General features: G+C 34.4%; 5 protein-coding genes across 7 annotated transcripts; 3 read left to right on the top strand and 2 right to left on the bottom strand.

Moving 5' to 3' along the window:
* The first annotated feature begins 1,187 nt into the window (after window positions 1–1,187).
* Window positions 1,188–4,393, top strand: LOC100742355 (U2 small nuclear ribonucleoprotein auxiliary factor 35 kDa subunit-related protein 1). Of its 2 annotated transcripts, XM_012391338.3 has the most exons (5): window positions 1,188–1,825; window positions 2,182–2,483; window positions 2,578–3,120; window positions 3,196–4,003; window positions 4,382–4,393. In XM_012391338.3, exons 1-4 carry the CDS (start codon window positions 1,541–1,543, stop codon window positions 3,980–3,982), a joined length of 1,917 nt encoding a protein of 638 aa, XP_012246761.1. In that variant the 5' UTR covers window positions 1,188–1,540; the 3' UTR covers window positions 3,983–4,003; window positions 4,382–4,393. The 2 variants fall into 2 exon arrangements, with proteins under 2 accessions (XP_012246761.1, XP_003493303.1); XM_003493255.4 differs by lacking the exon at window positions 4,382–4,393 and having other exon boundaries at window positions 3,196–4,124.
* A 47-nt stretch (window positions 4,394–4,440) lies between these two features.
* On the top strand, window positions 4,441–6,695 carry LOC100744227 (putative serine protease K12H4.7). Its single transcript, XM_003493270.3, has 9 exons — window positions 4,441–4,727; window positions 4,826–5,007; window positions 5,097–5,329; window positions 5,425–5,560; window positions 5,638–5,704; window positions 5,794–6,004; window positions 6,090–6,222; window positions 6,303–6,472; window positions 6,538–6,695. Exons 1-9 carry the CDS (start codon window positions 4,533–4,535, stop codon window positions 6,645–6,647), a joined length of 1,437 nt encoding a protein of 478 aa, XP_003493318.1. The 5' UTR covers window positions 4,441–4,532; the 3' UTR covers window positions 6,648–6,695.
* LOC100742232 (clavesin-2) lies at window positions 6,676–12,487 on the bottom strand. The gene is made up of 7 exons (XM_003493254.4): window positions 12,231–12,487; window positions 9,611–9,863; window positions 9,328–9,487; window positions 9,193–9,254; window positions 7,995–8,188; window positions 7,399–7,612; window positions 6,676–7,248 (listed from the first exon to the last, which is right to left on the bottom strand). Exons 2-7 carry the CDS (start codon window positions 9,783–9,785, stop codon window positions 7,043–7,045), a joined length of 1,011 nt encoding a protein of 336 aa, XP_003493302.1. The 5' UTR covers window positions 9,786–9,863; window positions 12,231–12,487; the 3' UTR covers window positions 6,676–7,042.
* Window positions 12,488–14,323: 1,836 nt separating this feature from the next.
* Window positions 14,324–16,915, bottom strand: LOC100744109. Its single transcript, XM_012391369.3, has 3 exons — window positions 16,791–16,915; window positions 16,255–16,499; window positions 14,324–16,197 (listed from the first exon to the last, which is right to left on the bottom strand). Exons 2-3 carry the CDS (start codon window positions 16,440–16,442, stop codon window positions 15,012–15,014), a joined length of 1,374 nt encoding a protein of 457 aa, XP_012246792.1. The 5' UTR covers window positions 16,443–16,499; window positions 16,791–16,915; the 3' UTR covers window positions 14,324–15,011.
* Window positions 16,864–23,745, top strand: LOC100742112 (protein GPR107). 2 transcript variants are annotated; one of them, XM_012391368.3, is made up of 11 exons: window positions 16,864–17,076; window positions 17,528–17,638; window positions 18,177–18,340; window positions 18,410–18,534; window positions 20,978–21,210; window positions 21,294–21,427; window positions 21,516–21,783; window positions 21,865–22,137; window positions 22,216–22,388; window positions 22,558–22,970; window positions 23,071–23,745. In XM_012391368.3, exons 1-10 carry the CDS (start codon window positions 16,987–16,989, stop codon window positions 22,706–22,708), a joined length of 1,722 nt encoding a protein of 573 aa, XP_012246791.1. In that variant the 5' UTR covers window positions 16,864–16,986; the 3' UTR covers window positions 22,709–22,970; window positions 23,071–23,745. The 2 variants fall into 2 exon arrangements, with proteins under 2 accessions (XP_012246791.1, XP_012246790.1); XM_012391367.3 differs by having other exon boundaries at window positions 22,546–22,970.
* Window positions 23,746–25,485: the final 1,740 nt, after the last annotated feature.

Here is a 25,485-nt window from a genome sequence, read left to right as displayed (position 1 = left end):
ACGAAGATATTTTTTTATACATGTTCAGTATATTAAGCATACCCCTATATGATTTATTCTTTTCTGATTATTTACATGTAAAATACTCATTACGTACATTCGTAAAATTCCTTTTGTATATGGGTATAACTTAAATAAAACATTTGAAGAAACGGAGTGTGTAATTCACGAGCATTCATGTTCACAAATAAATTCCATCTTTGAATAAACAAACGTGACCATGACATTGAAATAAAAATCCCTAAGAGAAGTGATTCCCTATGTCAGTAATAAATTCCCTATATACCTAATGTTTATCTTACAGTCGCAATCATATAAAGGTCTTGACACTCTATACCGAAGTATACGAAAATTTGTTCGAAAATTGAGTCGTGAGAATTAAATATGGAAGACAAGGTTTTCGTTCTGCGCATGTGTAACATACTATGAATGTCTCAGATAGAGACAGACATATTCTACTTGTCGGAGATGGAAAGACAGCGGGATTTCCCATTCAGAATGTTGGGAAATCCCAATACACTAGTCCAGACTTTTACTATAGCCGCCCTTAAGTAATAAAAATAAGAAATAGTCTTAATGTTCCAATCTGATTTTATGACGATGGGTTTGGGCGCGAAGTGACATGGCAGGTCACTGAACATAGCCACGGTCACCAGAAGGGACACGTACCTGACAGAGGTATGAAATGATTATATATGGCTCTCCTTAAAAACAAAGATTAACCCGAGAAGCGAGGACAGGAGTATATAACGGCAGCCTCTTTTGGGTTAGCGGAGTTAATTAGTTTGTTAGTGAGTCGTTGGACGAATTGCCGATTGAGTTATCGGGAAGTTACCCGAATCGAGTAGCACGTTGATACTTGTCCTCCCGTGGACCGTGGTTTCGTTATCGAACCTGAGTTCGTTGTCATCATCATTTCCATATTCCTACTGATAAATATTGGCTACATTCGCGACGGTAAAGTAAGTAAAGGTTCATCGAACACCCCAAAATTCCAACCTGACTGCGACATCTATCTGTCTTGTACGAACGAGAACTTTGTCGTCGTCCATATTGATTTCTCACGACTCAATTTCCGAACGGTTTCCCCTAGCGACTGTCGAGAATTATATGATTTACTTCACCACACATCAAACTGCATTTTTTCATACGTTCGTTTGTTTAATATTATTATAATGGTAATATAATGGCCGATATAAACGGTGAACTATCTTTTAACAATTCCTCCGAAATGTTTAGTTAGCTTTAGTACAAAATCAAATTATTTTTTCAATTTCATTTATACATATTAAAAATTTTCGCATCGCCAGTCTATCACTCAATGATGTAAAAATATTAACAAAAATAGTATTTTATTATATAATTTCGTACATTTTCAACAGATAGGGATAATCCAGATCAGAGCTTCTCGTTCTAAATTCAACATGGCGGCGCGTACATGTTGTCTGCATTTCTTCATTGAAAATGGTTGTCAAACGCATGACAAATACGTTTCACAATTCCCAAAAATTTGTGATACTGTAATATCACCGGAAGTAGCATGAGTACAATTTCTTGTGGAAAATGCACAGTAATGGAAGGAAGTCGTTTAACGAAATATAGTCACAAAGAGTGGCGCAATATAGCAAAAAGGGAACGTCGGAGACGTCTGCGTCGCAAAGCGGCCGCTCAGCGAGAAGCGACCGAGGAACAGCTGAGGGCAGCACTTGAAAAAAGTGCGGAATATTTAAAATGGCTGGAACAGTGTGAAGTCGAGGACAAAGAAAAAGAAGCTCGGGAAAAAGAAGAACACGATCAACGGGAAAAATTATGGTTAGAGGAAGAGGTAAATATATAATAAAAGCGAAAAATACTATTTATGCAACCTTAGTGAATTTCCTTTTTAAAAGTGTACATTCTATTTCTTTTATTTGGTCGTTTTAATTTATGTAATCTATTAGCAAGCAATTGATTAACGAACGTATATGTCGAAATTACTTTGTTTTCGGAATCGATAGCATACGTTCGATTAATTATAAAGTTACTCGCAAGAATTTTCCACATGAGTTATAACCCTGAAAATAATGTTAAAATGTGGATACCAAAGCCTGCTAGTTACTACATGGTTCCTATAAACTAAACAGTCAAGCCTTAATAGTAAAATATATAGATAATACGTAACACTATGTTTCATCTCCCTAGGTGAAAGCCCAAGAAGAATGGCAAATTTTGCAGGAGAAAAAGCAAAAAGCTCGACAGTTACAATTGGAGCAAGAGGCGAAAATTCGTCAAGAATTTGAAACGAAACAGGAGGCTATTCGCAAAAAACAGGAAGAGGAGAAACGTAGGAGAGAAGAAGAAATTAAAAGGCGGGAAGAGCTACTTAAAGAGATCGACGACTACATCGATAATGGAATCAAAACCCCGGAGGCTTTGCGTGAGGTTATCGATAGTCAACCTGGTAAAGAGCTTTGTCCGTTTTTCACGAAGACAGGTGCTTGCAGGTGAGCAAATAAATCTTAACCTTTCAATCTTTATTAGATAAGCAGTTAAATAAAAGTATGATATCCAACAAGTCATATACGTATATGTTTGCAGATATGGTGACACTTGTTCGAGAAATCATCGCAGGGTATGTTTAAGTAAAGTCATATTAGTACCTGGTTTTTATACGCATTTTTCTCTGGAGAAGAATTCTGCGGAATACGACACTGATATTGCCCTTGAATTCGAAAGCTCGGAAACACGACAACATTTCCGCGAATTTTACAAAGATGTAGTTCCGGAACTGGAATCGTTTGGAAAAATAAAAACCTTGAAATATTGTTGCAACACCGAAGTTCACTTGCGGGGCAACTTATATGTCGAATATTACACCGAAAGGGAAGCTGCTAGGGCTTTGAGGAGACTGAAAGGTCGATGGTATGCCGGCCGACAGCTTAATTGCGAATTTGTCAACCTGAGATCATGGAGGAGTGCTGTCTGTGGGATGTCGAAATGTCCCAAAGGAAGGGCATGTAATTTTTTACATACTTTTAAAAATCCACACGACGAATATGACATCAAAAGCCCGCCGAGATGGGCGAAACAATCGTCTTCGTCTGCTCAGGAAGTTACGAGCAATAAAAAAACCGAACACAGGTATTGTTTATAAATGATAGATTATATCGTTACCATATATTATTGATATATATTGTTTTGATGTCTTTTGTTTAGAAATAAATCAAAATGGGAAGATGTTAGCGACGTGGAAGATAATAAAAATTGGAGGTGGTCCGAATCCCCCGAGCCCGAGATAGGTCATCGTTCGAGGAATGCTGAAACTCGCCATCATTATTTCGACGAAAGGGACTTTCGACAGAAATCGACTCGCGACAAAGGATACGAACAATTCGACAAGAATAGATCTATCGATCATGAGTATTCGCCGCCGGTCAAACGTCATCGAACAAGATCTAGAAAACACATAGATGAGAAGATCAGAGATGATGATGTTTCAAACGATCGCGACTATTCTAGAAGACGCTCAAAGAAATACAAAAAAAGGACAGAAGAGGATGATGATACGTCGCCGAGGCGATCGCATAAAAGACACTTGAAAAGCAGCGATCGAAATTATCGTTCGAGAAGTCATAAGTTTTCAGATAAACATTCTAAAAGAGACAAAGAGGATGTCGAGAAAGATAGATACAGATTGAAAAGTCATAGTGAGTCGTGTGAAATTTCTTGGGAAAGAAAATCAAAGAGCACGTCCGGAAAGTCGAATATCGAAGAAATAGTCGACGCGATAAATCTGCCTTGCGTAAAATCTAAATGGGACAAAGAAAATTCGGAACAAATTGATTCCGAAAGTACGGGTTCTTCCGATTCTGAGGTCTCTGGCGTTGTCGAAGACAAAGATGTTGACAAATCGGAAACATCGTGGAAACTTTCTAAAAAAATATCCGACGACGAGTGGGCTACGACTGATTCTGAAAACGAAATAAAGACCAAAGAGAATTGACGTAATAGACGTTGAATTTGTGTAAAGTCTCATCGTGACTTTGTTGAAAGCTATATAAGGAAACCAAATATAATGTGAACAATATGTACTTTTTCATACCAAAATATATTTAATAATAAAACGTTACATACTTATCGCAATAGGTCCTTTCTATTTTCTTTTCACTCTTTAATCGTCGTTGAAAATAATTCGAAAATTCTTTACTCTCGAATTCGAGAGTTACGTAATACAAAGCTGATTTTGAAATATTCAATAAATAAGATAAATATTATTGGAATCAATCAAGCGGTAGATATTATCTTTCTAGCACTAATATCCGTATTTACAATTTGATATTTTTTAATGTATAGAATGTGTACCTTCCGCGGTGATTAGGGACAATTTGTATCAACTTATCAGATAAATTTGTTTAATATGATATAGTATTAAGAGAATTTCGTTCTATATCTCGCTATAAAATGTTATGTACCATTGTCTTGCGAACCAATCTAGTGGAACTCGTTGAACGAATGAAAATTAATAGAACTTGTCTTGGTTCCGAAAACCGAATATGATCTTAAGTTTTCTCGTGTTATTATGTTTTACCTGTCGCCTCGGCCATGGCGTTGGTCTCCACGGATTTCATTTTCACGGTTTGGAAGAGCCACGTTCTTTGGACAAATCGACTTGTGAAAATATAACCGAATTATGGATTCGACAACCCGTCGATCATTTCAATGTCCGCAACAATTGCACTTGGTTGATGGTATGTTGCAAGTGGAATTACGCCGTTTAAAAACACAAAATGCTTATTTATATCTTGATCGTATTGTACATCGTATTATGCATCGTATATTTCGACAGCGTTACTATGAAAATTCAAGATATTTCAAGAAAAACGGACCGATTTTGATTATGATCGGAGGAGAATGGGCAATATCTAAAGGCTTCTTAGAGGCTGGTTTAATGTACGAGCTCGCATCCGCTTATAACGCGATCATGTACTATACCGAACATCGGTATTACGGCAAAAGTAAACCGACCGAGTAAGTTAATTTCTTCTCAAGCGCTAGTATATTTTTACTTTTGTTTGCCACAGCCTTTCTATTATTCTATTACCTTCCGAATCTTTTAGAGACACTAGTTCAAGAAACTTGCAATATCTAAGCGTAGATCAAGCACTGGCGGACTTGGCATATTTCATCGAAACGAGGAAAAAGGACGAGAAACTTCGGAATAGTAAAGTGATTGTTTTCGGTGGATCTTATGCTGGAAATGTGGCAACATGGGTTAGATTGAAATACCCTCACCTCGTTCAGGGTGCGCTAGCTAGTAGCGCGCCAGTTCTCGCCAAAGTTGATTTCTATGGTGAGGAATAAACTCTTTTTCAATTCCATGTAATTCCTATCAATTAAAAAAAAAAAAAAAAAATAGATAAATAGAAAAGGAAGCTTCTTTTTTAGAGTATTACGAAGTCGTGACGGAATCGCTCCGTAGACACAGTCAGAAATGCATGGACGAAGTTAAAGCTGCTTTTGACGATGTCGAAGAGTTACTAGCCATTCAAGGAGGCGCACAGAAATTAAAAGAGTATTTCAAGTAATTATCGTTCGTAGGAAATTAACATAATTCGCCGTGTATAATATTTGTTTAAGTTACACTTGAAACTGTCGTAGTTTGTGCGATGTGCCCGATGTACATTCCTTCAAGGATCTGGCTCATTTGGGCAACCTTCTAGCAGAGGTATAGTTTTTCGAAGAATACGCTGTTACATCTTGAATAAAAGATAAGTAACTGCTTCTAATCATAGTTATCAATATCTTTCTAATCAGGAATTTGCTAGCATCGTTCAATACGATAAAGTGGAGAACAATCGAACAAAAATCGCCGCTTGCTGCGAAAACATGACTGCTTCGTATCTGGGTAGCCCTCTCCAGAGATTGGCGCATCTCGTGTCGAACAAAGATAAATGCTTGAAAAATAATTACAACAAGTTTGTCGAAGTTTACAGAAATGAAATATGGGACTCGCAACCTGATATCAGTACGTTTCCTACTTGCGGCAATTAAAAGGAGGTTTCGCGCTTGTGAATTGTTTATTATTAATCTTCACATATCGGTGTTTCCAGTGAGACTATGGTTCTACCAGACATGCACGGAATACGGTTATTATCAAACAACAAACTCAAGGAAGTCGGTTTTTGGAAGCTTATTCCCGTTGCCTTATTTTACAGGTCTTTGTACCGACTTATACGGGTACTAGTACGTATTATAAAATGTATTGTTTGATATTTTCTCGAGAAATAGTACACAAACTCGTTTGTCTATCGTTTGTCTTACAGCTACGGTAACAGATTCTTGTATACCAGAATTGGAAGAACGAACACAATGTACGGAGGTTTACGACCAGATTTGCAAAACGTCATTTTTACTAACGGCGACGTCGATCCGTGGCATGCTCTCTCTGTTCTTCAGGACTTAAATGAATTCTCTCCCGCCATACTCATCAAAGGTATTGTTAAAAAAATCGGAGATTGACAAACGTCGACCGATCTAATAAATTCACATTGTCCCCAGGATCATCGCACTGTCGTGATTTGTACAGCGATTTGGATACGGATGTTGAAGATCTTATTCGAGCTAGAGCAAGAGTACGTAAAATTATTGGGACTTGGATTTCTTCTTAATCGTTTGTTACATTGTTACTAAATAAAGTATGCGTAAGAAAATATTTATTTCCAATAATATGATTTTATTTACAAATTGCGAAAATAAAACGACATATAACTTATACTTTATCGAACGTAAGCCTAAGGTTTGAGGACTACAATTATTTCATTTATATATTGAGATTCATCGAGCACAAAACTTAGTCGCGTCGATCGAGATCGAAATTTCATTGCTGTTTCTTTTACATTTCTGAATAATATCTTAATAAGCTCTTACAGCTACAATAATCGCTAGAATAACGTATCTTGTTGTAGCCCTGATAATTCGCTACAAAAAAAGTATCGATGACTTTATCCTATCGATATGGTAAATATCGGTTATGAAGTTTATTATTATCAATAACACGGCTTAATCAATCGACTTCGAGCTTTCTGAAAGAACCCGTGATACCGTACATGGTGGAATCACTGGAACCGATATCGGAACAACCAAAGCCTTGTTTCAAGGCCGATACCGCACCTTCCCGAGCCTTCTCCGAGTATAAATCCAAACACACTCTCATCTTATCGTGGCTCAATAACGTCGGTCTCATTTCTAGCAACTCTTTCTTCCATAATTCTGCGCAAATAAAAGTTTATTTTCTTCGTTTCGCGGTGTAAGCGCGTGTCAGTTTCATTTAATTGGAGATAGTCGATTTGTACGTTAAAAGGAACATTGTTACTTAATTTGGAGCACGTTTAATTTCGCAATTTATCAAATTGTACTTACCAATCATTTCTTTCATAGGCATCGTACCGCCATACTCTTTAGGTAACATACTCGTATCCATTTTATGGTTGATAGCATCTTCTAGACTGGTGTAGATCTTGACGCGTTTTTTTATCTTTTCGGAGATCAATGACATACCAAAGTCAAGTGCGAATTTCAAAGAAGGATGTGTGTTAATCGCGTGAACTTCCTTATGCCGCATGGGTATAGTTCGCTAAAACCATCATTTCGCTGGTTTACTATGCGAGATATTAAATTTCGGATATATTATATCATTTTGAGAACATTCTCGGAATTACGCAATATCAGAAATTCTCCGACTGTTTCGTAAGAAGTTGCGTATCCTTACGAGTAAAATGTTATCCAACTTGTTAGAGAACGCGTATATAACTAGACTTTATTAATAATTTGACAAAAATAAAGATAGTTGCACCTTCTGTCTCGCTTGAAGCTGTTGCAACTTGTTATTATATGTGAATGAAAAATATCGCGCAAGGATATTCAACGAATGTGAGACAAACAGTCGTGAGATTTTCTACGTCCTTCGTCGAACAATTTGAAATTATGGAAAAACGTAGGGTTTATAAAACTCGTACCTCGCCGTTCTTCACGATACGGACCGCCTCCTTCGGTGTAAAAAGCGTCAAATGGGGGAAACTGACACCGGCTCCATCGGCGAAATGAACAAAACCCCGTACTTGACTTTCCTCGTCTTCCATCAGACACTCGTATGTTATCGCGTGAATTCTACACATGTCGGCATTGGTATACTTATGAGGATCAAAGACGCCTGAAAGTGCACGTTCCACGCAGTTATAGAAAGTAAATATACATTCATAAACATTTAAACAAACATTCGTAAGATTACGGTTACACGTTTCCGCAACTACTTTTCAAAACCGTATAATAACAGTTGCAACGAAACGACGTGCATGCTGTCTGAAATTGCTCTGAAAGTAGAAGCGACGATTTAATAGCGGAATAAAATTACACGGAATGACAGGTAATCAACACATCCGTTGCAATTGTTTGGATTTGTTAAGAAGTTCGCCTGGAAACATTTGTAACTGGCAAAGATAGCTATTATTATGCGCGTATTTTCACAAATTATCCACGTTCAAATATATAATCAAGTTTCGCAATGACAATCGGCAATGCTGAAATTGACACGTTCGCCGTGTCGCCTGAACGACGCTACAGGACACACGCGATACCCCGCGTCAGCAGCTATGTTCAGGATATGTGCATAATATCGGTTCGAATGAGTGGCGCAAACCAAAAATTGCAAAACTGTGAAAGAGGAGTTTCACAATATTTTGCATAAGACGCGTATGAAAATTATTGTCCAACATATAATGAAACTCGACTGGGTCAATCAACGTGTTAACACTTAACGCTCCAAGTGTGCCTTTCAAGCACCACTGATGTGCGATGCTCTACTCCAAAAGTATTTTTGGGTCGTTATCGATATTGTTTACAAATAAAAAATAATACTCCTCAGTGAGTACTGTGAGACCTGTGAACGCAAACTCGGTTTGCATCCCAATGAATGTTTTAAACAATTCCACACATTACTCAATTATAATTAATATAAATATTCTAATCAAAATTATATTACTTCTCAGATGACTAAAGATTGTTTTCAATGACTTTAATATTATTATTTACACGTCATTGTAGCATTTTAAATCTGACACTTAAAAACTTGCGAGTTCAAGTATGATAAGAATAAGTTGCCGGTCGATATTCACAATTAAAAGTCGGAGCGTTAAGGGTAAACCGACATTAATTTACCTGGTCTGGCAATTATAACACGGCGGCCTTTGGCGTCGCGTCCAGGTGCAGCGAATATATATCTGGAAAAGCACAAGTTATGCGATCGTTATATCAGGTCGTATCACGCTTAGTTAGTACTTTGTTTAATCTCACCCCAAAGATAATAACTCGTCCATAGTTGGTTCGGTAATGTCCAAGTTATTGAACGCGGGGTGGTAAACTTGGCGCAGCAGCAAATACCTTTCGATCGCCTCTTCCGCCATCGGAACGTTAAATTTTTTACATCTTAGGAATCTTAATAAAAACTGCGCATCTGTCGAACGAGATCGTGTGTCAGTAGCATCGACGCGCGATAATTTCGCGCGTGACTATACCTACATGTACGTATGTATGTACTAACTGTGCAAACGCTATACTCGAAAATAAAATTTCTCACCGAGGCGACAGTTTTGTATACGCGGATTCAGTTTTATCCAATTACGTATCTGCTCAAGAGCTTGGTCTCTCGTATTTTTATCTTCTCTGAGTTCCTCCTTCGCCAGTTTCTGCGTTTCCGTCGACAGGCTGCATTCGTAGTCATCGCCCTCGGTTACCCATTCGATCGCGCCCATCTCGTTACTTTGATTTGTCTCCAACAACAGGCAGTTTTAAATTTTCGATATCCAAAGTATAACGGATCGGTGGAAATTCTAAAAAATCATTTGTTCCTCTTTACCAACGATCCATCTATCGTCCCATTTTCCATCTTACGTTCCCTAATCGGTAAATATACCGCGATAGTTACAGATTTGACGATATTCGAAATAAGTTTGATCGCGATCTTTGTTTTCAGTGAAACGGCATTCTTTTGCATTCACATTTTCGATCGTCGAGCGATTCGTTTCTTTAGTGGACCGCTGACACAGTTCCCTAATGTCGTTCAAAGTCACGGCATGAATGAAAGCATCGTGGTGAGAAATAACACGCCTGAAACACTTTCTTTCGATCGCGTAACGCCACGTCTTGCGTAATTTCGTAAGAACTTAGCCAATTATAAGCTAACAGTGATTTTGTGACATAACAATTTCGTCGTTTTATGATATAATGTTTGACCAAGTATGAATACCGCTAAGTATTACGTGTTCCGTGATAGCAACATGTGCCATGTTGTGAGCGAGTGACTTGTTTCGCAATCACTTTCTCCGATTACGTAATCAACCAGCTTGTGCGCCCATCTTTGTTCTCGAATTTTGTACGACCGACTAACATCGTTCGCGTAATATCTCGCTATCATCATCGTAAACAATTATTTTTGTTTGTCAGCTTTCTAACGGTTCACTCGATTCCTTTTTCTAAAGCGGATTATTTCTATCAAACACTTATCGTTCATCATCCTCTTATAACCTTACGCGTAAAAGGATTCTGCTGTTATTTGATCGACGTGAAGTTTGTAACGTTCGTTAGGAAACGATCGTTGGTAAACAGAACAAGACTGATGCTTTTATTTTATCGCTTTTAGTGAATCAACAGGTTTGAAACGTGAAACTCGGATAGAAAGGGACGAAACAAAGATAAGTCAATTGAATCATTAAAATCGCCACATTTTTGCCGACTGTGCCTATTCAGCGTCTCTTCGTTGTACTAGCAACAACGTATTGTTCTTATTGGTTGAGAGATTTCAACAGTCAAGGCAAATTTATGGATGCAGAAGGTTTCTTTTACGTCTACGTTAACATAAACTAGCATAATACGAATGGGGTTATCGAGCAACCGGCGGAATAAACCACGTAACTATCTTCCGTGTAGAAAGTGCCACTTATCGTCTTATTATTACTCAAGTTCTTTCTCGAATATCGACTGCCGTTCACCCTATATCTAGCAATCTAAGTATTTTTGCTATAAAGCATTACGTCAGTTATGTCGACAGATTTGTCCGCGTCCTCTTCTTTCTTTTTTTCCTTTATCGTTCTCCTCTTATAGTTACGTTTTTATGTTTCTCACGAGTTCAAGTACCGAAAACTAGACTTCGTATCGAACAGTACCTATGACATATTAGGTTGGCAACTAAGTGATTGCGGATTTTGTCATTAGGTGGTAATGCTATAAGAGGAGAACGATAAAGAGAAAAAGGAAGAAGTCTGCGGATTTTGTCATTACCATTAGGCGGTAACCACCTAATCACTTAGTCGTCAACCCAATAAATTGTCAAGGATAAACAGTCTGTGTAATTAAATATAGACAGAAGAATTATCAAATCGAGTAAAGTATACAATTTACTCTACCTTAATGCGCGTCAACTAAACACTGTTTCGTATATTAATTCGGTTACATGCAACATTATTGGCTATTGGTTTCTGTTGATCAAAGTCAGATGACATTGAATTGCAGTAAAGAAAAAAAAAAGAAAAATACATCACGTTTAGATATTTACGTTTTTACACATTCAAAATCAAATTAAATCTGTTGTATGCGAGGCCTTGGCCTTCAAAATTCCTGACCTCTGAAAACAAGGTTAGGATACAATTACTGGTACTTAGTATTCACCTGACATCGGTCCGATGAAGTACAACGAGAAGAACAATGTAAGTTCCTTCAGACGCGACTAAAATTTATAATAAGTTTGGTGAATTATCGTACAAACAAGGAGATCCATTTGAAGGTATCCGGAATGAGTTATTGGTATACTGTTGCTACGAGATAAACTAATGTGACGAACAAGATTGATATATTTGAGATAGTAAATTGAGATAGTAAAATTGTGATAAACTAATAAAGTTTCTAATTTTCTAGAATTTAAAAACCAAGTCGATCGTATTAAAATGTTTCTTAAGAAATTAATATAATATGAAATTTAAGCAATACATGATAATGCGATTGATATAATTTGTTTAAAAATTTTTGTTTTCAAGAACTGCTAACTTCTCAATGATATGATTCTGACTTTAGCCGATAGCACACATTATTCAATTTTTCAACAATATTTCAAGCTTTGATTCTTACTAAATAAATTCTTGCGTCTCCAAACGAAACAATTTTATTAATAACTTATGGAATTAATGGAAAGCCATGTAACATACCCAAGTTGTAGTTGCGCAGGTGAACACTTGGAGGAGACTGTTTCCTCTTGGCTTGCGACCGCTCTTTTATAATTTCCACTTGCACCTTTCTTCTACCTCCGCCTTCGGTACTCACGCGGCAGCTTATGGGCCTTATGGCTTATACCAGCAGACTCAAAGCAAAGAAACAAAGTCCCTTTCAGGGACGAATCTCGCCTTTTTTAAATACTTTTCTTTGTTAAATGGATCGAATAAATTGCCTAACGAAAGATACGTAAAAAACTGTTCCGTCACTTTGCAGCAAACCATCGAATACCATGGTTCACCTAATTGCCTGTCTTTTATAGGTACGTCGGTTGATATCATCGTTCACTTAAACTTAAACGATGCACTGTAGTAGTACATTTCGTAACAACTTTTTCTTTTTTTTTCTCTCTACTATGTTACTTTTCTACAATTCTTACAAAACGTCCCGAAAATTGTGGCTCCATATAGAAATGAAAGTTCTACATATTCTCCCTTACAGTTCGTATCCTAAATTTGGTAATTCATCAAATGATAATTATATTACAAGTCCACGGTCAATATAAATACATAAGTTGGAAGAAATTAATTAATTGGAAATTTAAATAATTCTTATCTTTCAATAATTTAACATTAGTAAAGCAAACACGATGACATCGTGTAATATTTCGAACAACAAGTGAATTATTAATCGACAATATTCTTCAAATTTATTAAAAATATATAATCATATCTTATTTTCTAATCAATCAGTGTATTCCAGGTAACTGTTTCTATCTTACATCACCGATCTACGTAACAAATAATTAGGAAATTTCTTTTTTTCCTACTCTTAATCTCGAATAAGTCTTACAGTTACGCATCGAGATTAATTATATATATATTTTTAAAAAACCAGGACGAATTATATTGGACGCTATACTACGTTAGTATTACGTACTGACAATTAACAAACGCTACACTTGTCAATTTTATTTTGTCATTTTATTTTCTTGTCGATATCATCACTAATAATTATACTCAAACTTAAAGCTAATTTACAATTCTAAAAAATTCTTAAATATGTAGATATTCCTATAGCAATTAACAAAATTAAAAATATATTGGAAATGTATAGCGAGTTACATGGATTGTTATGGTTTTGCATAACGCTAGCGGTCGTACTCACATGAGTGTACGTAATAGTTGTTTCGATGCTGTTTATTTACCAAGCTATGACATGCAATGGTTCGAGCACTTACTATCAGGAAGTGAAATGTGATCATACGTGAAGAAGCGTCCTGATATAGAAAATGTAGCGCAGGCATAACATCTTATGGGATATCGTGTCACGTAAAGTGTAAAGTACCGATCTTGGAGAAAAAATCCAAGGTTTTGTTGTGTTCTTCGCGATTTAGGATAAATTTAAGCATTATATCACGAACCATATAACAGACGTAAACATATTATGTAATTTCATAAGAAAAGCGTAAAAAATACTCAACGTGCCACGTTGTGCAGAATAAAATACGTACACTGTAAAAAGTAATAACTAGACTGACGCACATCGAATTTTCATTCTCTAATTACCCCTATATGAATTATTATCAAACATTTTATTTTTACACTTTCGTAATACACTTAAATCAACATTATATTATCTCAAAAAGACATGAATTCGCGTTATCCATCGTATATTAAGATTTGAGCAATAATTGAACGGTATTATCTGCAGCGCCAAGTTATGAAAAAAATAAACAATATTTTATATCATACTATGTACAATATATGTAATGTACTACAAATTTCTACAAAATAAAACATCTATACGTATCGTTGGCGTTCTTAATTGATTAATGAATGAAAAAAGGAATGAATAAAGCAGATTAAATACAAAGGATTACAATAATAACTATATTGGAGATATATCTTTTAAATCACAAATTCTCATCTTATTAACACATATTATTTTCCTCTTCTTATTTTTAATGTTAGTTTCTTTTTGGCAGTGGTTGTGGCAGAGGGATAAACAATTTTTTTAATGAGGCAAGGGGGGGAAAAGTGTAAGAAAGAAATGCAATGAACAAAATCAAGATGGTACTTAAATAAACTAAATAACAGCTTTAGCTAGCAGTTTAAACTGTGTAAACTTGGTGTTTGTGTTGAATGTATTTTGAAAACTAAGACATGTATATGTGTAATAAAAAGTGATCGAGGGTATTTACTATGATTTATTATTTAAAAATGTATGAAGTATTAAAAAATGTTATAATAAAATATAATGATAAAAATGACAGTTTATTAAAAGTATGAAATGTTTAAATTTGGCTCTGCTTTTCAAATAAAATTGTTCTTATAACATACGTATATAATTTATAATATTATAGTTACTTTGATACTCTTTTATTATATTATTTTAATTGTTGATTTACATATTTGTATTTAGTGTATCAAAATAATTATTTTTTATGCAATTCGTATAGTATTTCCTTTTTCCAATCAACCATTATAGATGTGATAATGCTACACTTTGTATAAAATTCTAGCGAAAATAGTTGACATAAATATCACTGATCATATAATAATTAGTTTAAAAAGGTTAATATCTCAATAACATCTGTAATACTTAAGACTAAATCTAAGATCACATTGAAACCTATAATAAGCTTTTAAGATATTATAATTTTGTACATTTATTTTTTCTGAATAATTAACGCTAATATTTTAGTCTTGAAAATTTTCTATATTTTAAAGAAAAAGGAACATATATGTAAAGATAAATAAATTATTACATTAAATTTAGAGTCTACCAACAACTTGTACCTTAGCATATGCCCCTTTGCAGCCACTGCCAAAAAGTAATAAATTTTGTTTGACTTCATTTACTTGATCCAATGTAAGTGTCAAACCACTGTTTGTTGCCGCCTCAACTATGCACATTTGTAATGCTTCTTCGTTTAAAGGCTCATAAGGAACAATTAAACTATCAATCTTTTTATGGACCAGTGCTTCGCGAATCGTATTTATGCTTTGTGTTAAATCTATTTTTCGTTCTAGATTATTGTTCACTTCTTCTATGTTGAAAATTGCTATTACGGTGACACATTTAGGTTTTGTTTGATTTAATACATCTATTATATTAGAAAAAATATCTAAATTTTGCATTTTTAAATTTTCCAGTATAATTAACTGATACAAATCAAGTGAATTTGACAAGTATGCATCGGTATGATGGTTCAACAATATATCATATATAAAAATTTTCTCTTTCAGAGGAAAATGTTTTGCTATGATTTGAGCAGTGTAAGATTTCCCAACGCCTGTTCCACCTATAAGACATAAAACTTTTAAATAGAAAATATCCTGATTTAAATGAGTTGTAATTTGTGACATTGCATTTCTTTGTCCATTTATCTTTTGCTGTAATTCTTGAGTAGCATTTAAGAAAAACGTTTCACGATTACAAACTGTAGGTATATTCAAATTTAAAAACATTGCAATTATTACTGCAATTATTGGTAATATGCTCAAAGTTAAACAACCACAGTAACACATATTTATCTTCTTTTTTGGAGAAATTTTGTTTTTTAATACTAGTGGCCTACATTTATTTTTTATGTCTTGATATGTCTTTTTATTTATAATTTTTGTATCACTGTTTGGTTTAATTTCAGCAGTTGTTTTCTCACAATTTCTCAGCTGTACAGAAGGAAAATGATCTTCTTGATTTATTGTATTTGCATTTGCTGCTGGGCAATGCAATGAAAATCGGGATACATTTGTAGGATTTACATTTTCAACTTCATCGAATAGTATCTCATTTAATGGTTTGTTTGGTATAAATTTTGGTGCTTGTAATATATTGCTATTTTTGCAGAATTGCCTATTAAGAGATGTAAACGAGTCGAAACAAGGTTCTGTTATCATCTGATGCTCGTTAAAAGTTTTATTATCGGTTCGCTTAATTTCGGACGTTTCCACTGGTCTAAAATTAAAAAAATAATTATTCGTGCTGTCATCAAATCTACACAATAATATCTACCTTGCAGTTACATGTTCATTAAAAATGTGGTCGTATTGTCTAATCAAGTTAGGCTGAGTTTCAGATTGATACATCTGTTTTATGGAGATTCGTTGAGAAGATGGTGTTTGCGAATAATTAACATCTTCTGTTATTTTCCAATCAGTGTCCGAATCTAATAATTTTAATGATGCAAAATGTTTTTCCATACCAATACTTATAACTCAAATCACTCTATACAATATCATTGGCAAATGAAACATAACCTGAAATTCAAAACATTTCCGCTAAAGGAACGTAAACAAATTAATACAATTTATGTATTACACTACGATTTTGAGATTGTCTATTTCGTCGATAATCTTAAATCATTGTTAATCATTATTTTAAAAACAAATTACATGGAAATTATAAACATTGATAAACTTATATTTGTTATAGATTACATTACTAAGAAAGAAAATAATTTATTTGAGTTTAAGTGATATAAACGACATATATATACATATATTCATATGTATATTATGTTTGTTATAATAATAAGACAATAATCTTACTTCTGCTTTAAAGATACATAAAGAAGATTTAAATAATCGCGCGTAGTTCAATTCATCCGTTCCGTCTATCACGTTGATATTCCTGCTGTTCCAGCTCAGTTTCTGCTCGTGTATCGATGACCGCAGGTTGTGTGTTGCAGATATGATTATTTTGTATTTTCGTGATGTGACATTTTTCTGGTGAAAAGCAGCAAAGATGCAATCGACGCAACTAGTGATACGATGTTTCTGGGCTATGTCAATATTCGTATTAGCAGCGGGTAGAATTCACAAACTCGAATTACGGGTTAGTTCAAGGAATCTTCAGCTATAACGCGTGTAGTGTATATCTGTATATCTACCCATTATTTTATTAGAATTCCTTTGCTACGTCAATCGCATTTCAACCGGCCACTAAAATTAACTTTGTTATTCGGTTTACACGTATAAAGTGATAATCACATTAAACTGAGATAAAATAAGTTAATTATGTAAACGAACGATATATTACATACGATAATATCGTACTCACATTTACGTTCATAGTTACGATTATCTAAATGGTTGCAAACATAGTAAACAATATAAAAGATTCCCGCAAAGACTTTATTAAAAAGTTGCAGCATATAGGTTATAGCCAGTTGCGTTAATTGTATAAATTATTATCTTTAGAGAACACTTTCCTTTTGTCGATTAGTCATAGGTTACGGAATTTTGTTATGTTTATACATATGTACTTGTAATATTGTATGTTACAGAAAGATGTACGGCGATATATTGCGTTAAGTACCTTTGGTTTCTACAAAGGAGGTACTCTCGATGTAAATTTAACAAATTTCAAAGTTGACCCATTTGACGAGAATGCCGTGGTAAGTAATCGCAATGTGAATATATTCACGCGTCATTCATTCACAAACACCTGTTTCCATTTCCGTCATTCTCATTGCTGCACTGCCGTCAGTGCTTTATTCACAACGGAGAATGCTTCGCATGTAACTGTCAATAAAAATGCGCACATGTGTGATACGCACTTCATCTAATCAATCAGTTGGTGCGTCCCGATATATGGTATAGGATCATATCGGCTAATTCGTCGAATATTAGGTTGCCGTCGCACAACATTTAAATGCATAGCCATAATCAGACAGCAAAATGTGAACGTTCGTAATATGTACATTTTTTCATAAATATTTGATTAAACCCGGTAAACTCAAGTTCTTTAACACGCTCTCGGGGCTACAATCCTGATTATGTTCATGCTCAAGGGTACAATACAGCAGCGCTTATTAACGTATTTTCAGCCTATTTTATAAAGATTACCATTTCTAATTACAAAATGCTTTTTCGAAAAACTCCAAAACCTGTTTTTCTTCTTATAATTGTGCACTCTATACTTTTATGGTTTAGTTTGGGTTCACCTTGGATCGTACCCTAACCGATGCGATGAATCCATATTTAGACAGTCACTGGGAAAGATGTGTACTCGAAGACATTTCGAGCGTCAGGCCCGATTTCGATCAAAGAAATGACAGCGCCGTAATATATTTCACAATGGACCTCAAGAACAACTTGTAAGTATCGATACTTTACATTTATTTCGGAAATTCGATAACATAAATCTATGAGAAAACGTGTTTTAGGTTGAAGATAAACTGTAGTCGAAACCTACACATCGCACATATTTATAAAGATTTCAGCAACGTGTTTCTAATTCGGGAAAGTAGAGATTCTTTTCCACCCAGGTTCAGCGATAACGGTCTTCCGGGTGAGTTGAAATTTTCCAATTATTTTAATTTTATCGATTAATTTATAATAGAATTTTATTGCAATAAACACTGCTTTTACAACCGCTGTAACCATTGCAGCCGTTAATCCAGTATTTTGTCAAACAAAACTCTAAGATATTATATTTGAATTGAAAACAGAATGTCAAGTTATATTTAACTATGTTATAAGAATATTTAAAATAACATTGTAGTTAAAAGTTCAAGATCTTGGAACTGTTCCTCCTATCAAACAAATCTTTCTTTCTTCGGTTTCGGAAAATTAACAAAATTTCGTTGATTTCTTGAAAAAACTTGTATTTTTTTACTTCTTTTCGGAAAAGAGAGGTACATTGTTGTAAAAAATGAACAGTGTTCAAAAGTGGATAAATGGATTTAATATGTCGATCTTGTAGTACACTGTTATTTTTGGCAAGCATCCAAACGTAAGTATGTATGTTTATAGTAGTTGCGGGAAAGATACCATTGAATGGATGAAGTATTACTTCGTAGTATGTCATAATTTTCGCAAATTTCTTATTTGTCTTATCTAATTTTGTTTTCTTATCCGATCGATAAAATATTTGTGTTTAATTTTAATTATCAATCTCACATAATTATCTAAAGATTTTAATTTTACAATGAGTATGGCGATTCCTTTTATTATTCATTTAAAAATATTTAATTAAAAGATCGTTACATATCAATGAAAGGAAGGATTTAAATTTCTGAATAATCTTAAACAACGTCAACCTACGAACTTAAATAGTATATTATTTTTGTTACAAGTTATTTTTGACACAGTTTGCTACTAATATTAGAAACTTGATTCAATCGTAACGCAGACTAACAGGTGGAAAGTAACAAGTTGGCATGAATTGCATTGATCGCGACCTTAGAATATGTATGTATATGTGGAGGATTGATCGAGGATAGATAGTGCGAAATAACGAGAGCGAGATATTGCTGTCGCAACCCGTCAAATATATTTCGAATAAATAAATTAATTAATTTACAGCCGTTTATACGTTGGTATAAAATACAAGTCGCGGAATAAATATTCGTTAATGTTCATCGCGTAACTCGATAAATACTCTGTAGATAATATTCGATACTCTTCGATACTCTTCGATACTCTTCGATACTCTTCGATACTCTTCGATACTCTGCGATACTCTGCGATACTCTCTCGCTCGCGATCGCGTCCATTTATTTATACTGGTCGGGGGAGAGTCGGAAAATTCAAATTCATCTTCATTCGACGGTTGCCTGTAGCGGCGGCATTGTTTTGCCCGGAATCAATTTTGTTCTTACATTACTCGTAACCTAGCGGTCTTGATACTCCGAGGCAAAACAACAACATGATTTGAATTATCCTCTGACTCATGTGCCGCTACATATATATGTATGTAACATTTCTTTTACAAAGAAACTTTTATCGATGTATACGATATATAAATATTTCGTGTGTATCGCATAATTTTATTTATACTGTAGCTTATAGTTGTAACGATCATAAGAACCTATATTATTGCGATAATTTATGAATGACGTAAATCGAATGCCATCTGCCATTAATTGCTATGTTTTTTATTCTTGTTATTTGAATTTTTGTTATACTGTTTGCATATAATATACGTATACATTCTCTTGATACCAGCATGAGTTCACTCTACATTTTAACCCACTAGATCATTCGCTCCTGTGTATACGCATTTACTCATACTGCATACTATATATGTATGTATTGTATGTGTGTACATATATACCCAACTAACGGTAAGATGGCACTACGAATCATCAGATATTTTCATTCAGTTGTACTGATACATGCTTAACATTGGACTTGCGTATCTATCTTGTCTGACATTTAACATGTTTAATTGGTTGTCGAATTGATTCTACGAATTGATCGCTCGATGACGATAGCGAAATATGACAGCACTTTGTAACGTTTCAATGTTAGATTGATTTCGATCTTAACAAGAGACTTCTGCTTCTTACTCATTATAAGAATTGATAAATAAAAATTTAGATACGAAATTTGAACTTGCATTGCTATCAATGCAAACTTTTAACTTAGTTTCGCATGGTCGTAGAACTAAAAACGAATGTGATCGATATGTTATGGAATGTGGACCTGAAGCGACATCGGTGATCGAACACCACTAAGATGAGAGTCGCTATAATTAACGTGACTCGTCCTCAATGTTATAAATACCTCGAAACTCAAGTATTTTTGAGGGTTTGGTTAGGTAACTGTCTTCTAGAGTATTACATTTCATGCCAATAATATTTCAACTGGATTATACCAAACTTACGACTAATATTAAATTAAACCGGTTTAATAGATTTCCAAATAAAATAACAATTTCTTTCATATATTCTTCCTTCTGGTAATCTCTGAAACTATTACGTATCACTTATAGCGTAATTTTTCCACAGGCAACGAAAGAACTAATACCGAAGATGAATCTGAGACGGGGTCAGACGGTAACATTTGTTCTGATCAAACGACCCCGTTCGCGATGACCGTACAGACCGTGAAAGGAGAAAAGTATTACAATACAAGTTTTTCTATGTATATTGCCAGTGCGGAAGAAGAAGGTCTCTATTCTCTTTATTTCCATAATTGTCCGAATTACAAATATGATTCCCAGGTAGCATTTGATTTCACGGTAAGAATTTGTTTTTTCTTTTTTTGTAGCAATCTTAATTTACTGAATCTGACATTGTGATAAATACGATGTATAATTTACAGATACAAATATCGGAAATTAACAATGGAAATTTCCTCAGTGCAGGTGAAATGCCTTTACCAGCTCTATATTTCATGATGGCACTTTTATTCTTTCTGTCAGGTTGTTTCTGGGTATTTATTCTTAAGAAGAGCAAGTAAGAGTTTTGTCTACATTTGTACAGCAGAGGTTCACCAATATGACAATCCTTCTCTCCTTCGAAACTCATGGATGTTTTTTTTTAGGCACCCTGTTTTTAAGATTCATTACTTAATGGCGGTTTTGGTGTACCTGAAATCCATGTCATTACTCTTCCATGGGATTAATTATCATTTTATTCAAACAAAAGGGGAGCATGTTGCTGCTTGGGCAATTCTATATTATATCACACATTTATTGAAAGGAGCCGTACTTTTTATCACCATTGTATTAATTGGCACTGGATGGACATTTATTAAACATATTTTAGCTGATAAAGATAAGAAGCTCTTTATGATAGCAATACCCTTACAGGTTAGTATTTTTATACGAGACACAGGGAGAAAAAGAGAATCGATATAGGTAGATACATTATGACATATTGTCATCTGTCAGGTATTGGCAAACGTGGCAGAAATAATAATCGAAGAAAGCGAAGAAGGAGATATCGAGTATAGAACGTGGCGAGATGTTTTTATTCTCGTAGACTTGCTTTGTTGCGGTGCTATTATATTTCCAGTAGTTTGGAGTATTAAGCACGTAGAGGAAGCTGCACACATAGATGGCAAGGCAGCTATCAACTTACGCAAGCTCAAACTTTTTAAGCATTTCTATATTATGATATTTTCTTACATTTACTTTACCAGAATCATAGTGTACTTACTTAAGGTATAGCTTTCGTTACATTACCACTATTTTGACCACTTTGTACAAAAGAGATTTCATTTCTGTTATTCTGTTTTATAGATTACAGTACCTTTCCAATACGAATGGTTAGATGAAATGTTCCGAGAAATGTTTACATACGTCTTTTTTGTTCTTACCGGGTATAAGTTCCGAGCAGCATCTGCGAATCCGTATTTTACAATAACTAACGATGAAACAGCTCAGGCTGACGAGGACGACGAGATGGATGTCGTGTGAGTATTCACGTATTTGATATTTTTCTCCTACTTATGAAAAATCTTACCGTCATATAAAAGAAGCTATTTTCATTCGTTATTTTCAAATATTTTTAGCAGTTTTTACTCTATTAACTATTTTATACTTTGGCCAGTTCTAATGTGACGATCTCAGTCTTTTTTCCAGTGTTTCCGGAGGTAGCGGTGTCACCGAAGGTCTCAGTAAAGTGAGCAAGGTGCCGAAAGTTTTGAGGCCCATTACTTCGGATGTTGCATCCACTCAGGAAGAAAGAGACTGTTTGTTTAATAAGACAGAATCTTCTCACGACTATAACTGAACTATCTACGATGTAGGAGTTGGTCGTAATGCAACGATGATTCAGTATGGATGAACGTAAAAGACTACTTTTCTGTCGTGTGATACTTCAAAGGAGTGCCAGCAGTCAACAATAACACTTATCGTGAATAACATTTGAAAGCTGTCGAACGAAAACAAAAATATGTAGTTAAAGGTAGCATTCTATTGTTTGTTTCATATATTTTTTTTATAGCACAGAAACCGATATTTTATTTATCAAATGGTTACACATTTTATTCCTCTTTGTCCTAGAATTGCAGAACATATTTTTAATTCATTTTAATTTGGATTTAATATTACACGAGAACCTTTGGGTTCGACAATTAACGAAAAATTGTCTCTTATTCGTCTTTTTTGTTTATTTAACACGCAATAGAATTTGTTCTGCGTATACGCAAGTATACAACATTATCTGTTTTCCAATACGTAACTTCAAATTGGAGTTTAAAATTTAACGTAATTCACAAATACTGGTAGAGAAGTATTATAGATATTGGACAGAGCTAATCTAGGTGGTTTTAAAAGTTTAATGTTTTCGATACGCGATATAATGTGATTATACGTTTAGAATCATACTTGAATGTAAGCTCAATGAGAGTAAATTCGTGTTTTGATATGCGTCTTGTTGTAGCTGATTTTTCTTAGGCATTTAGCAAAACGGGAGACATTTCCATTTATGTTTCCCACAATAAACTTAGTTTTCTTCGAAAGAAGGAGTCGCGCTTCAGCGCTTTAGCAATCTTGTGATAATTGATGCATCAAACTCGGTGTATCATGATCCATTTTTGTAAAGCACTTGATAACCTTTTATATAGAAATAATTATTGTGTCAAAAAAAATGTCATATGTTTTAAAACATCTATTGTGTCCCATTACGAAATACTATGGTTATTATTACTATTCTCTGTACTGTATATTATAGTAATTATCGTTATGTCTGTTACTATTAGTACTTTATTATATGTAACAAAAGGGACACGCAAGAAACGAGGTTTGAGAAATAAAATGGATATTTTTGAATGATGAAATGTTTGAGAAATGAAATGTCTCGTTTCTCTTGATACTACTATACTTTTCCCTATTATTGTGCAATAGTTTAATTTAAATGGTATTTTTAGACTCAGAGAGGTATAAAATAATTATTCCATGAAATGGTTTATTAGGTTCTTTTCTATATATATACATATACCACACAAATTTGTGATTTTGTGATTTTTAATGTCTTATACTACTCTTTGCCTTCTGTTTCGAGTAGCATTTATAAGAACTAGTAAGTACGTACTGTACTAAAAGTTCTAGCGTAATCTTCGTCGGTGATATAAGCAAATATTAGTATACTTCAGTGACGAGCATAAGATTCTCAAAAAATCGGTTAATATGTTCGTATTTTGAGCAGGAAGTTATACTACCGTGAGTTTAATTCAAAGAAAAAAGAACACGGAATTACAAAGTAATTTAAGCAGCAGCAACTAACAAAGCTGAAACTTGATAGTTTATTTCTAATTTTCTAACAACGCGAATATAGTGAATGTTCACGATGAATAATATCTTAATGACGTAATTTTAAGCTATGGATAGCAGCGACACGGACTATCACGCGTCATGCAATATCGAACAATTACACACGCATGGATGTGCCCGATTTACAGAGTAGAACACTGTGGGTTGACGAATTATGACAAGAGATGCATTTACCCCTACGATATCGACCTTAAATTGAATAATAAATTAATTAATGGCATCGAGCCAGTAACATCGACGAATTACTATGGAACATTTTTCCCGATAACATTAAATCTTTATATAACATTTTTTTACGTTTATAAATTTTGATTATCTTGAACGAGCAAACAAATCCTCCACCAACAATGCATCTACTATATTGTCGTTAAAAAACGTTAAACAACGCTGTTTAACCATAAAATCGCGTCGTATCAGTCTTGAACACAAACGATTCAAAGTTACGCATTTACAAAAACAAATAACGATAAATACTTTATTAAAAATTCATGATAACAAACACACGAAACAAAGTATCGTTTAGCGCGTTAAAATTGCTGTTACCTAAACGAATGATAAGAAAGTGCGAGTAAGTATTCAACTTTGCGGTAATAATAGTTAGGATTAGGATCAAAAGCGAAGGAAAACCAATGATAATTGTAATCGCGTGTGATTTTTCCAAATAATCTCGATAGATTTTTGCCGTAACCTTCGAATAGTTTTAACCATTTTAGACGATAGTGTTAAAATGTTTAAACAGAAATATGTTAGTCTAGGACAGCTTCTTCTTTAATATAAATATCTTTGTATTACATCGACGAAAGTATATCGAATGGATAGGTGATAATTACAAATAAAAATGTGGATTTCTAAAACAAAGTTGTGTTTATTGTAACAACTTTTCGGATAATTCGGCTATTAGACGTACACGTTGCGTTAACTAATCGGTTTGTTAATCTTGAATTACTAAAATGCCATTGAATCACAAACTAATCCAAGTAAGAGTGAGAATAATAAATTGCTCGACATAGCCATTGTCCTAGTCCAGTGTGGCGCAATGGGAGGATCTCTGGAAGATGCGATGAGACTCTCAACGATCTCTAGTTTCTCCGAGTCGCAAAGTGCATTCGTATCATTGAATATTCCTGCGTTTACTCCCATTGGTATCGTTTTCCCGATCTTCTTTACGAAGATATTTCTCAAGTACGCGAGACAACATAGCCGACAATAACTGTCTGATTCGCCTGAAAATATTTA

Source organism: Bombus impatiens, unplaced genomic scaffold (genome assembly GCF_000188095.3).
Source record: "Bombus impatiens unplaced genomic scaffold, BIMP_2.2 scf_1068, whole genome shotgun sequence".
Lineage (NCBI taxonomy): Eukaryota > Metazoa > Arthropoda > Insecta > Hymenoptera > Apidae > Bombus > Bombus impatiens.
Note: the sequence above shows the minus strand (reverse complement) of the source record. Positions and strands in the feature narration are given on the sequence as shown.

What these genes read in the sequence shown, in the direction of transcription:
- LOC100742355 (XM_012391338.3), top strand. Translation starts at nt 1,541, where the DNA reads ATGAGTACAATTTCTTGTGGAAAATGCACAGTAATGGAAGGAAGTCGT. An exon ending in ACGAAGACAGGTGCTTGCAG is followed by an intron (nt 2,484 to 2,577) that starts GTGAGCAAATAA and finishes ATATGTTTGCAG; the next exon opens with ATATGGTGACACTTGTTCGA. An exon ending in AATAAAAAAACCGAACACAG is followed by an intron (nt 3,121 to 3,195) that starts GTATTGTTTATA and finishes TCTTTTGTTTAG; the next exon opens with AAATAAATCAAAATGGGAAG.
- LOC100744227 (XM_003493270.3), top strand. Translation starts at nt 4,533, where the DNA reads ATGATCTTAAGTTTTCTCGTGTTATTATGTTTTACCTGTCGCCTCGGC. An exon ending in CGCCAAAGTTGATTTCTATG is followed by an intron (nt 5,330 to 5,424) that starts GTGAGGAATAAA and finishes CTTCTTTTTTAG; the next exon opens with AGTATTACGAAGTCGTGACG. An exon ending in TCCCGCCATACTCATCAAAG is followed by an intron (nt 6,473 to 6,537) that starts GTATTGTTAAAA and finishes CATTGTCCCCAG; the next exon opens with GATCATCGCACTGTCGTGAT.
- LOC100742232 (XM_003493254.4), bottom strand. Translation starts at nt 9,785, where the DNA reads ATGGGCGCGATCGAATGGGTAACCGAGGGCGATGACTACGAATGCAGC. An exon ending in TATACAAAACTGTCGCCTCG is followed by an intron (nt 9,488 to 9,610) that starts GTGAGAAATTTT and finishes CTCGTTCGACAG; the next exon opens with ATGCGCAGTTTTTATTAAGA. An exon ending in GCCTATGAAAGAAATGATTG is followed by an intron (nt 7,249 to 7,398) that starts GTAAGTACAATT and finishes TTATTTGCGCAG; the next exon opens with AATTATGGAAGAAAGAGTTG.
- LOC100744109 (XM_012391369.3), bottom strand. Translation starts at nt 16,442, where the DNA reads ATGGAAAAACATTTTGCATCATTAAAATTATTAGATTCGGACACTGAT. An exon ending in AATGAACATGTAACTGCAAG is followed by an intron (nt 16,198 to 16,254) that starts GTAGATATTATT and finishes TTTTAATTTTAG; the next exon opens with ACCAGTGGAAACGTCCGAAA.
- LOC100742112 (XM_012391367.3), top strand. Translation starts at nt 16,987, where the DNA reads ATGCAATCGACGCAACTAGTGATACGATGTTTCTGGGCTATGTCAATA. An exon ending in TTCACAAACTCGAATTACGG is followed by an intron (nt 17,077 to 17,527) that starts GTTAGTTCAAGG and finishes TGTATGTTACAG; the next exon opens with AAAGATGTACGGCGATATAT. An exon ending in CATTTGACGAGAATGCCGTG is followed by an intron (nt 17,639 to 18,176) that starts GTAAGTAATCGC and finishes TTTATGGTTTAG; the next exon opens with TTTGGGTTCACCTTGGATCG.